Here is a 12,738-nt window from a genome sequence, read left to right as displayed (position 1 = left end):
AGGCTAATGATTGCTTTACAATGCTTGCAGTTAGCCACTGATTTCTTCCAAACCACTCATTGTTGAATTTGTGATTTCCAACTTGTTATGTAATGTTTATGTCCAATGGCCGATGAGCACCGATACGTTTTATCTAGAATTTCTCTTAATTATTTATCTTCATATGACAAGGATTTGCCAGTAGATTGTTGACTTGATTCATGATGATGACTGCTAGCTAAGATTTTGAAAGTATAATGTTGACATGATCAGTCCAATCAAAGCTACTGTAGGGATTTGATGTAATTTTGTGGCCAATGACCTTGAGCCATCTTGGATGGGCACTTCTAATGTAACTCTATGGAAGCACCCAAAGGGCTAGAATTTTAGAGCTCTACCTTTAGACTTGGTGGTGACGTAGTGTCCCCATGAGTGACAGAACACTGAGTCAATCATGGCATAACGCTCCGTATTTTCTGCTGGCTTGCCACACCACCACAGAAAGCACTGAGCTAGGCCGAAACGCCTGCAGTTTGGAGCTGTCTTTCTCAAGAAAACAAAAAAGACACCATGTTTGTATGCTGCTTTATTAACTCAATGATATATATATATATATATATATTTGTTTGCAAACTGATATGTGACACGTATTAATGCAAGAATAACATGCAAAACACAAGCCTGTTTGTTGCTAATAATATGGGCTCAAAACAGGTAGAGCTCTGTCTCTGTCTGTTCTAATGGGTAATACTCACTTGCTTTACTGTAGTGCTTTGTGAGAAGCAGACAGCGGTAGGAGAGATGACAGATTCTTCAAATGCTGCTCTCTGAGTTTGTCCTTAAGTTGCTCTCCTACAAAAAAAAAAAACACGCTCACACACACGTACTCGCTCTCTTCCTCTCTCTCGCGCTCTCCCCTCTCTGTCCTTCTCTCTCTCACATTCTCCCTATTTTTCTGTCATAAAATCTGTTTCTCTCTCTCCCTCATACTTAAATATTTTCCTGTCATAAACTCTCTCACTCTCTCCTCTCAGGTCAGCGTTGGACCTGTTCCAGATTCCGCTGTGGTGAGGAGAGGTTGGCCAATGGCCTGTGCTCCTGCTCTGATGACTGTGTGAAAGCAGGGGACTGCTGTGCAAATTACTACAGCTCCTGCAAAGGTAAAACCATAGACTAAACTGTCCCTGCATGGATTGCAGTCCCAAACAACATACATTTTTTTGCAACAGACCTTGGTCAAATACATTTATCATATAGATTCAAATATTTTACATATGCTTGTTTTAAGGCTATATCAAGTGCACCTCAAATACTTTCAAGTATTTTGCCCAGGTCTGTTACGTAAAGGCCTATACTCAGACAGTTTACAGTTGGTTGTTGACCGTTAGAGTGGGTGGTTGGTTGTTTAGAGTGGGTGGTTGGTTGTTTAGAGTGGGTGGTTGTTCACAGTTGGTTGTTGACGGTTGGTAGAGTTGTATTCCAAAGGAAAGTAAGGCTCACCAGATATTAGGACATTGTGTCAAGGGATTTTAGGATTTAACACATTTGCAGCTGAATATAAACTGAATTCCACCTTTGATTGTAAAATCATCTTCTCCCTATAGTTCCAATGCACTCAGTCCCACAGATAGATTTGTGTGTGTTGATTTCTGATTGATGTTGGTCTCTCTCTTTTCTAGCTCCTCCAGTGTGGTGGAATGAATTCCACAACATAAGGCCATCTCAATCTTTCACTATCCCTGACCATCTTATAAGTGCTTAGACCAGTGTTTCTCAACCTTATTTGTACCAGGGACCAGCAAGCTAGGGCCTTCCTATTTGGACACCCACTTACACTAGCACTTCTAGAACTGAATAAATGAGTGTCAGAGAATTGAGGTTGAGAAACACTGGCTTAGACTATACAGGATCTCATATCTACATTTTAGAGCTGTTTTAGAGTCATCCAGTTGGCTTCATACTTATCGCTCTTAACTACCGAAATAAAGCTTTAACTCATGGTCATTTCAGCTAGTATTCACCATTACTTGGCTTGCTTTAGCCTAAGCGATCCAAGCACAATGTTCACTTCATACATTTTTTAAATATATATTAGATGTGGTTTAAGTGTAATGTGATTTTAGTCTAGTAGATAGATGTACTGTCAGTGTGTTTGGTAGTTCGCCACAAATGAGTGATGATAGTATGGTTGATTTTATAATACTTTCCAGTGGGAGTGAAGTCTTGGATAGAAGAGGAGTGTGAGGACATTCAAACACCACAATGTCCTGCCAGGTAAGTCATTTTCCACAACTACAGTACTTTCTCTGTGAGAAACACTTTCATACACCACAGTCTGAAGATAGTATCTACTGTTGTGCTTTAAGGCACAGCACAGTCCTTGATTTAAACTGCTTGATAGTGTATACACACAATGTGCTGTTGTTACTTAGTCACACTACAATCTGTGCGTACTACAGACAAAAACAGAGCACATTATGACGCAAATGCATTGTGTACAAGTTGAGGCCATTTGCTCTACTTGTGAGACTAAAACAGGATTAACACAAATGTTATTCCTGGCTTTTATGATGGAGAAGTTGGAGTGAAGCTGTTCAGTGTCTATATGGAAACTTAGCTAATGGGGCTGTGGATTGAGTGTGTGTGTGGCATGTTGTGCGATAAGGTTGGGACCACAGACTTGTTGGACTATGGAAAAGTTAACAGCTGGTTGTCTTGAAGCCATTTTTAGTCTGAAAGACCTTCCCAAAGGTCTAATTAACGTTGTTTATCTTTTGAATGTTTTCTTCTTCTTAATGACTGACGTCACTCATTCTTGTCTTTTCTCTTTTGGGGAAGGGGAGGATTTCTATTGGCTATAACTTCAAATTAGGGTTTATTTTCTGAGTTGTTAGCCTTTACAGGAAAACACAAATCTCCTCTGGTGCGGCCCTCTCTGTCATGATGAATAGATACGTTTAAAACGCCTATTACTGAACCACAGAGAGCCTTAAATAACTTTAACATACATCACTTACCTCTGTTATCCCTCATGTTGGAGAAAAGAGAGGGAGAGCGGAAGAAGGAGTAAAAAGGAAGGAGAGAGAAAAAAAGCAACTGTTGTGTTCGACTGAAATCTGTCTTTACCCTGCATTGCATTTCAGTTGAAAAGGGGAAGGGGAAAGTTTTTAAAATTCTCAGGGAATGGGAACATTTTTAAACCACAGGCCTTAGAAACATCTGACTCATCTTGGATGCAGCCATCCAGCCCCAGACCTCTTCCTGCCCTTCCCCTCCTCTCTGTGTGTCTGTGTGGGCTGAATCCATCCTGCCTATCCGTCTCATCTAGTCAGCTCATGTCAGTTCCCCACAGTCAAAGGGCTTGCTTTGTGTTCCTCCACACAAACCCACAGCACAACTACTGTAACGGTGGAACTGTACCATCCACACTGTGCCAGACTCAGACAGTTTTAGATTCATGCTTTCCAGGAAAAATGTATGTTCTGTTTTAACCTCAATACAGCTCATTCTCTGTTTGTATCCCCAGTTTTTCCAAACCCCCACTGATCCTGGTGTCTATGGATGGCTTCCGGGCAGGTTATTTAAAGGCCTATGGCAGTCTTCTTCCAGTCATCAGCAAATTACGTAAGCACACCATTGTTTTCTGGTGCGTAGGGCAACATTTGGCATGAAACATTCTAAAGAAGTTATCTGGTTGAAATTTGGTTTCTGGTTGAAACGACATCAGATTACAATCAAGTAAAGACGTCGTGGAGGAAATGATCCTGTTTCAGGAAACTATTGTTTATTTGGCCACTTATGTCCGCACCATCGCAAAAGACGTCAATCTTTTAAAACCATTATCCACATGGTGAAATCCATTTACTTTGGCAGCTTTTAACTATTTTTCGTCTCCATCTATTTCAGGCAACTGTGGCACTTCTACCTCATACATGAGACCTGTCTACCCCACGAAGACCTTCCCCAACCACTACACCATTGTGACTGTAAGTGTTGATGCTCGTCTTAGTTGCTCTAATATGGAACCCTCTGTTACTCTGCAGAATTGTATACACGACTGGCCTATTTGTTTATTTGAAAATGGAATTCACTTAAAAGAAAGATGACTCTTTAAATCACCTTATCCATCAAATTGTCACTTACGACTGTTGTGGCTGGATGGCTAGGACATGCTGCACCTCAGGAGAAACTGTGTTGGAGGTGTGCAACTGTAGGCGGTGATTTCAGATCTACTGGACTAACCCACACCTTCCATTTAGCCTCCAGAATTCTTTCAACACAGTGGGTTAACCGGTGGCTCTCTGTGATGAAGTGGTTTAGATGTAAAGTTACAGATGATATGTCCACTTACTTAGCCGTGCAGCTGTCAAAGCACTGGTGTGTGTTACTCCCACAGGGCCTCACTGGTGTGTGTTACTCCCACAGGGCCTCTATCCAGAGTCCCATGGGATCGTTGACAACAAGATGTATGATGTGACCCGCAACGCCTCCTTCAGTTTGAAAGTTCCCGAAAAATTCAATGCCAAATGGTACCAAGGAGAACCAGTGAGTGGATACATTGGAATACACAACAGTGCAAATACCGCACCTTCATTCAATGTTAGTTTACTGCTAGAACTTATTGGTTTGAGGATAATATGGACCTAGTGTTAGGAGAAATGTAACTTGACTGGTAGCAAAACAGGTTCTCCGTTTCAGGCTAACATTCCACTCCTTGTGTCATGTTAAGAATGACAAGGAGTGTAATGATAACTCAAACAGACTGGTACCCAGGCTAGACGAGTGGAGCTTGGGAAGACATAAGGGGCCCTGTTGTTGTTAGAACAAGTCACAGATGGCACTTTGAGAAGATTTCCTCCTGAAACATTTAGCTGGAAAAATGCATGAGGAATAATAACATGAATGTTGTTGAGGAAATTCATTTGAACTGTGTTTACTAAAACAACCCTAACTATGAGACATAATGACAATACAGAACAATGTTTACTAAAACAAGAGTTCCATAGGGCGTCGCACAGCGTCGTCCGGGTTAGGGGAGGGTTTGGCCGGGGGCTTTACTTGGCTCATCGCGCTCTAGAGACTCCTTGTGGCTGGCCGGGCGCCTGCAGGCTGACTCCGGTCGTCAGTTGAACGGTGTTTCCTCCGACACATTGGTGCAGCAGGCTTCCGGGTTAAGCAGGCGGGTGTTAAGGAACGCGGTTTGGCGGGTCATGATTCGACCTTCGCCTCTCCCGAGCCCGTTAGGGAGTTAGGGTTAACCCATTGGGAGGGAATTGTAATGTGGCTCATATAGTGAAGAGCTGAGGATCATTACACTGGGCCCTCCAAACGGGAAGGCACGTCCCCGTGCATCAACTTTCTTTCAAGCCTCTTCACACGTCCGCCAGGCTTTCTGGTGGCCTCACCGCCGCCATCCCACTTCTGAAACCAATTTGGGGGGTAGCCCCAACTGCGACTCAGACTTGGGTCCAACGACTGTCAAGCCAATGCCTTAACCATTACACCAAGAGGTCTGAACCACTTGATGAGGTTTCTAGGTGTTAATGTCGCTACATTACCCCCTTCCTTCGGGAGAGCGTGCCCCTCACGTGTACATGCCTCTCCAATAGCCTAACAGGCACCATCTCACTTCTGACAACCAATGTAGCGAACGGAGGGAGCAGGAAGCAAACCCGGATGGCTGGAGTGAAAGGCAAACAGCGTATAGGGTCAGTTTTGATGAGTTTATAGAGCTATTAGAGTAGCTCTTTCTAGTGGTCTGTGGTTGTTTTGATGATCAGAGCACCTCCACTGTCTGTCTGTCTCTCTCTCTCTAGGTTTGGTTCACTGCCATGGACAATAACCTGAAGTCAGCCACATTCTTCTGGCCGGGCTCTGATGTGGCAGTCAATGGAAGATTACCTGACTTCTATAAGAAGTATGACAAGTAAGAGACATGCGTAATGGTCTTTCTTATCCATGTTTGTTTGTCATAATAAAGAGGAGTAGGTAATTATCCGTTAGTGAATACCCCATCTATTTGTTTTGTAAGATTTTTCGATCCAAGATGGCGTAGCAGTAGGACGTGTTGTCGTGTCGTGTCCCTTGTATATATCGTTTGTTTTCGTTTTTTTTCTTCGCATATCTTTAAAACAATTTGCTGAACCTCAACTTCTTCTAAATACTCTCCTGCAACCCGCCTCACCCAACGTAGCTATTTTTCCTAAAGTATTTATATTTACTTCGGATCTGGAACCCCTCAACTGAAGCTAGCCAACTAACTACCAGCTTCAGCAAAACATTGCTAGCGGTCTTCAGCTAACCGGTCATCAGCTAACCTTTAGCTCGGAAAGCTCTCGCCAGTTCGAACAACGCGACTCTAACCAGAGCATAACGGACTTATTTATTTTTTTATTTCTCATCCCCGGATTCCCACCGCAAACGGAACATTTTGAGCTCCTGGGCTACAATATCCGGACCCACGACCGGTCCATCGATGTCACCGCATGAAGAGGAATAAACAGACTCCCCCCATCGCGACGTCCCCAAAGGCTAACTCTCTAGCCCTTGCTATCTCCTTGCTTGCAAATTCGGCCTGCTAACTGCTAGCTTGTTTAGCCCGGTCCGCTAACTGCTACCGTGTTTAGCACCGTCTACTAACTGTTAGCTTGCTAGCACAGGCCTGCTAACCGTCTGAATCGCCGCGTCCCAAACACTCACTGAACCCATATTTACTTTCTATCCCTTTTCGATTTTTAATTTGTTTATACCTTCCGGTAACCTGCCTCACCCAATGTGATACGGAACCGCTATTATCTTTACATTTTTAGAACACACTCAATAACCTCCAGAAGCTAACCAGCTAACTGGCTACAAGCTATTTAGTCGTTGTTAGTTTTCTAACCTGGATAACACTCGCCAGTCCAGCTTCCCTGCCCCATCCACCGCTGCCCCCTGGACACTGATCACTTGGCTACATAGCTGATGCATGCTGGACTGTCCATTAATCACGGTAATCCATTCTGCTTGTTTATGTTTTATCTGTCGGCCCCAGCCGCACTTAGGCTCTGTGTGTAGTTAATCCGACCCTCTCTGCCTAATCAATCGCCATTCTACCTGCTGTTGTTGTGCTAGCTGATTAGCTGTTGTTGTCTCACCTACTGTTTTAGCTAGCTCTCCCAATTCAACACCTGTGATTACTGTATGCCTCGCTGTATGTCTCTCTCAAATGTCAATATGCCTTGTATACTGTTGTGCAGGTTAGTTATCATTGTTTTAGTTTACAATGGAGCCCCTAGTTCCACTCTTTATACCCCTGATACCTCCTTTGTCCCACCCCCCACACATGCGGTGACCTCACCCATTACAACCAGCATGTCCAGAGATACAACCTCTCTCATCATCACCCAGTGCCTGGGCTTACCTCCGCTGTACCCGCACCCCACCATACCCCTGTTTGCGCATTATGCCCTGAATATATTCTACCATGCCCAGAAACCTGCTCCTCTTATTCTCTGTCCCCAACGCCCTAGGCGACCAGTTTTGATAGCCTTCAGCCGCACCCTCATACTACTCCTTCTCTGTTCCGCGGGTGATGTGGAGGTAAACCCAGGCCCTGCATGTCCCCAGGCACCCTCATTTGTTGACTTCTGTGATCGAAAAAGCCTTGGTTTCATGCATGTCAACATCAGAAGCCTTCTCCCTAAGTTTGTCTTACTCACTGCTCTAGCACACTCTGCTAACCCTGATGTCCTTGCCGTGTCTGAATCCTGGCTCAGGAAGGCCACCAAAAATTCTGAGATTTCCATACCCAACTATAACATCTTCCGTCAAGATAGAACTGCCAAAGGGGGAGGAGTTGCAGTCTACTGCAGAGATAGCCTGCAAAGTAATGTCATACTTTCCAGGTCCATACCCAAACAGTTCGAACTACTAATTTTGAAAATTACTCTCTCCAGAAATAAGTCTCTCACTGTTGCCGCCTGCTACCGACCCCCCTCAGCTCCCAGCTGTGCCCTGGACACCATTTGTGAATTGATCGCCCCCCATCTAGCTTCAGAGTTTGTTCTGTTAGGTGACCTAAACTGGGATATGCTTAACACCCCGGCAGTCCTACAATCTAAGCTAGATGCCCTCAATCTCACTCAAATCATCAAGGAACCCACCAGGTACAACCCTAACTCTGTAAACAAGGGCACCCTCATAAACGTCATCCTGACCAACTGGCCCTCCAAATACACCTCCGCTGTCTTCAACCAGGATCTCAGCGATCACTGCCTCATTGCCTGTATCCGCTACGGAGCCGCAGTCAAACGACCACCCCTCATCACTGTCAAACGCTCCCTAAAACACTTCTGTGAGCAGGCCTTTCTAATCGACCTGGCCCGGGTATCCTGGAAGGACATTGACCTCATCCCGTCAGTTGAGGATGCCTGGTCTTTCTTTAAAAGTAACTTCCTCACCATTTTAGATAAGCATGCTCCGTTCAAAAAATGCAGAACTAAGAACAGATATAGCCCCTGGTTCACTCCAGACCTGACTGCCCTCGACCAGCACAAAAACATCCTGTGGCGGACTGCACTAACATCGAATAGTCCCCGCGATATGCAACTGTTCAGGGAAGTCAGGAACCAATACACACAGTCAGTCAGGAAAGCTAAAGCCAACTTCTTCAGGCAGAAGTTTGCATCCTGTAGCTCCAACTCCAAAAAGTTCTGGGACACTGAAGTCCATGGAGAACAAGAGCACCTCCTCCCAGCTGCCCACTGCACTGAGGCTAGGTAACACGGTCACCACCGATAAATCCATGATTATGGAAAACTTCAACAAGCATTTCTCAACGGCTGGCCATGCCTTCCGCCTGGCTACTCCAACCTCGGCCAACAGCTCCCCCCCCCCCCCGCAGCTACTCGCCCAAGCCTCTCCAGGTTCTCCTTTACCCAAATCCAGATAGCAGATGTTCTGAAAGAGCTGCAAAACCTGGACCCGTACAAATCAGCTGGGCTTGACAATCTGGACCCTCTATTCCTGAAACTATCCGCCGCCATTGTCGCAACCCCTATTACCAGCCTGTTCAACCTCTCTTTCATATCGTCTGAGATCCCCAAGGATTGGAAAGCTGCCGCAGTCATCCCCCTCTTCAAAGGGGGCGACACCCTGGACCCAAACTGTTACAGACCTATATCCATCCTGCCCTGCCTATCTAAGGTCTTCGAAAGCCAAGTCAACAAACAGGTCACTGACCATCTCGAATCCCACCGTACCTTCTCTGCTGTGCAATCTGGTTTCCGAGCCGGTCACGGGTGTACCTCAGCCACGCCCAAGGTACTAAATGATATCATAACCGCCATCGATAAAAGACAGTACTGTGCAGCCGTCTTCATAGACCTTGCCAAGGCTTTCGACTCTGTCAATCACCGTATTCTTATCGGCAGACTCAGTAGCCTCGGTTTTTCGGATGACTGCCTTGCCTGGTTCACCAATTACTTTGCAGACAGAGTTCAGTGTGTCAAATTGGAGGGCATGCTGTCCGGTCCTCTGGCAGTCTCTATGGGGGTGCCACAGGGTTCAATTCTCGGGCCGACTCTTTTCTCTGTATATATCAATGATGTTTCTCATGCTGCGGGCGATTCCCTGATCCACCTCTACGCAGACGACACCATTCTATATACTTCCGGCCCGTCCTTGGACACTGTGCTATCTAACCTCCAAACGAGCTTCAATGCCATACAGCACTCCTTCCGTGGCCTCCAACTGCTCTTAAACGCTAGTAAAACCAAATGCATGCTTTTCAACCGTTCGCTGCCTGCACCCGCACGCCTGACCAGCATCACCACCCTGGATGGTTCCGACCTTGAATATGTGGACATCTATAAATACCTAGGTGTCTGGCTAGACTCTAAACTCTCCTTCCAGACCCATATCAAACATCTCCAATTGAAAATCAAATCAAGAGTCGGCTTTCTATTCCGCAACAAAGCCTCCTTCACTCACGCCGCCAAACTTACCCTAGTAAAACTGACTATCCTACCGATCCTCGACTTCGGCGATGTCATCTACAAAATTGCTTCCAACACTCTACTGAGCAAACTGGATGCAGTTTATCACAGTGCCATCCGTTTTGTCACTAAAGCACCTTATACCACCCACCACTGCGACTTGTATGCTCTAGTCGGCTGGCCCTCGCTACATATTCGTCGCCAGACCCACTGGCTCCAGGTCATCTACAAGTCCATGCTAGGTAAAGCTCCGCCTTATCTCAGTTCACTGGTTACGATGGCAACACCCATCCGTAGCACGCGCTCCAGCAGGTGTATCTCACTGATCATCCCTAAAGCCAACACCTCATTTGGCCGCCTTTCGTTCCAGTTCTCTGCTGCCTGTGACTGGAACGAATTGCAAAAATCGCTGAAGTTGGAGACTTTTATCTCCCTCACCAACTTCAAACATCTGCTATCTGAGCAGCTAACCGATCGCTGCAGCTGTACATAGTCTATTGGTAAATAGCCCACCCATTTTCACCTACCTCATCCCCATACTGTTTTTATTTATTTATTTTTCTGCTCTTTTGCACACCAATATCTCTACCTGTACATAACCATCTGATCATTTATCACTCCAGTGTTAATCTGCATAATTGTAATTATTTGCCTACCTTCTCATGCCTTTTGCACACAATGTATATATAGACTCCCCTTTTTTCTACTGTGTTATTGACTTGTTAATTGTTTACTCTGTGTTGTCTGTTCACACTGCTATGCCTTATCTTGGCCAGGTCGCAGTTGCAAATGAGAACTTGTTCTCAACTAGCCTACCTGGTTAAATAAAGGTGAAATAAAAAAATAAATAAAATAAAAAAAAAAGATATAAAGTATGAATGTGTTATTTGGAGGTGACCAGCATTTGCTGTAGTGTACTGTAGCAGTGTGTAAGCTATCCATAGTGATGCTTTCTAAAGTAAGAAATAAAGCAGTATCTTTGTTTTAGGAGCATCTCATTTGAGGAGAGAATCTCAACCATATTGCAATGGCTGAACTTGCCTCAAGGGGAAAGGTATGGTAATATGCTTCTTATAACCTTTAAATGAGCATCATTTTGAAGGACAGTCCAAACACTGTCGTTCTCTTTCATTTGATCGGACCTCACTATGTAATCAGAGTCCTTTCATTGTGTTTTCATGTAGGCCAGATTTTTACACTCTGTACATGGAGGAACCAGACTCTGCCGGCCACCGATACGGACCAATGAGCAGCCAGGTCAGATCCATCTCTATTCATTCAACCCACCAATCAGGTGGGGGGTAATTTATAACCAATCAAAGCAGACCCAGCAAAGGCCACAAAGTAGTCAGGCAGAACTCCTGGGCCTTGTATAACATGTGGTGTTATGAATAACTATATACTGTATTTGCAGGTGATTGAGGCCCTGCTGAACGTGGACAGGTTGTTAGGACTTCTAATGGACGGCTTGAAACAGAAGAACCTTCACCGCTGTGTCAACCTGGTGCTTCTGTCTGACCACGGTGAGCAGCATGTTGCCACAACACACAGCCGGATTGTCCTGTACACACAGTGGTCTCTGTGATCAACCAAGGAATCAGTAGCCTTGTTTTCTACACAGCATTCAGATGAAACAGTAGATTGGAAAGTGACTTGTTGTTTTAGCTCCTACTGGAGCAAAGGGCTTCGAGGGGAAATGTACAGTACAAGAGAAACAATGTTTCTCAGAGATAAGCACTAAGAAAGTCAATGTGAAAGCAGGGGAGGCGGAGGTAACCCATTTAGTGTTTTTTGGCAAATGAAAAAAGACAAGTGGTTTACTTTATGGGTCTGCTGTAAATCATAAAGTGATGCGATAGTGAGCATCCACTACTACTTAACATGAAAGAGGAGTTGGTCTAGGGGGGAAAAGGGATGAAAATAAAAAGAGGAAGTAGCTGATTTTCCTACATCCCTAAATATTAGTGACTCATCAAAGAAAAAGAGCTCATATCGAGTCAGTATCTGGCAGCTAAATGATGGCTAACCTCCCTTAGCTGTTGTATAACGGCTGCATAGCTCCTGCCTAACCTCCCTTAGCTGTTGTATAACGGCTGCATAGCTCCTGCCTAACCTCCCTTAGCTGTTGTATAACGGCTGCATAGCTCCTGCCTAACCTCCCTTAGCTGTTGTATAACGGCTGCATAGCTCCTGCCTAACCTCCCTTAGCTGTTGTATAACGGCTGCATAGCTCCTGCCTAACCTCCCTTAGCTGTTGTATAACGGCTGCATAGCTCCTGCCTAACCTCCCTTAGCTGTTGTATAACGGCTGCATAGCTCCTGCCTAACCTCCCTTAGCTGTTGTATAATGGCTGCATAGCTCCTGCCTAACCTCCCTTAGCTGTTGTATAACGGCTGCATAGCTCCTGCCTAACCTCCCTTAGCTGTTGTATAACGGCTGCATAGCTCCTGCCTAACCTCCCTTAGCTGTTGTATAACGGCTGCATAGCTCCTGCCTAACCTCCCTTAGCTGTTGTATAACGGCTGCATAGCTCCTGCCTAACCTCCCTTAGCTGTTGTATAACGGCTGCATAGCTCCTGCCTAACCTCCCTTAGCTGTTGTATAACGGCTGCATAGCTCCTGCCTAACCTCCCTTAGCTGTTGTATAACGGCTGCATAGCTCCTGCCTAACCTCCCTTAGCTGTTGTATAACGGCTGCATAGCTCCTGCCTAACCTCCCTTAGCTGTTGTATAAAGGCTACATAGCTCCTGCCTTATAGCACACAATCCACTATCAAACTC

At 45.2% G+C, this 12,738-nt stretch overlaps 1 protein-coding gene across 1 annotated transcript in view; it reads left to right on the top strand.

Annotated features, from left to right (window-relative positions):
* The window catches only part of LOC139414987 (ectonucleotide pyrophosphatase/phosphodiesterase 1), a 47,731-nt gene that overhangs the window by 20,034 nt on the left and 14,959 nt on the right, over positions 1 to 12,738 (top strand). Inside the window, exons 4-12 of the mRNA XM_071162674.1 lie at positions 1,014 to 1,139; positions 2,190 to 2,253; positions 3,506 to 3,603; positions 3,886 to 3,965; positions 4,405 to 4,524; positions 5,796 to 5,905; positions 10,945 to 11,010; positions 11,141 to 11,213; positions 11,371 to 11,479. Of these exons, the coding sequence (XP_071018775.1) occupies positions 1,014 to 1,139; positions 2,190 to 2,253; positions 3,506 to 3,603; positions 3,886 to 3,965; positions 4,405 to 4,524; positions 5,796 to 5,905; positions 10,945 to 11,010; positions 11,141 to 11,213; positions 11,371 to 11,479 (846 nt within the window). The remainder of the gene's footprint in view (positions 1 to 1,013; positions 1,140 to 2,189; positions 2,254 to 3,505; positions 3,604 to 3,885; positions 3,966 to 4,404; positions 4,525 to 5,795; positions 5,906 to 10,944; positions 11,011 to 11,140; positions 11,214 to 11,370; positions 11,480 to 12,738) is intronic.

Source organism: Oncorhynchus clarkii, chromosome 8, assembly GCF_045791955.1.
Source record: "Oncorhynchus clarkii lewisi isolate Uvic-CL-2024 chromosome 8, UVic_Ocla_1.0, whole genome shotgun sequence".
Taxonomy (NCBI): domain Eukaryota; kingdom Metazoa; phylum Chordata; class Actinopteri; order Salmoniformes; family Salmonidae; genus Oncorhynchus; species Oncorhynchus clarkii.
This window is presented reverse-complemented; position numbering and strand designations above follow the sequence as displayed.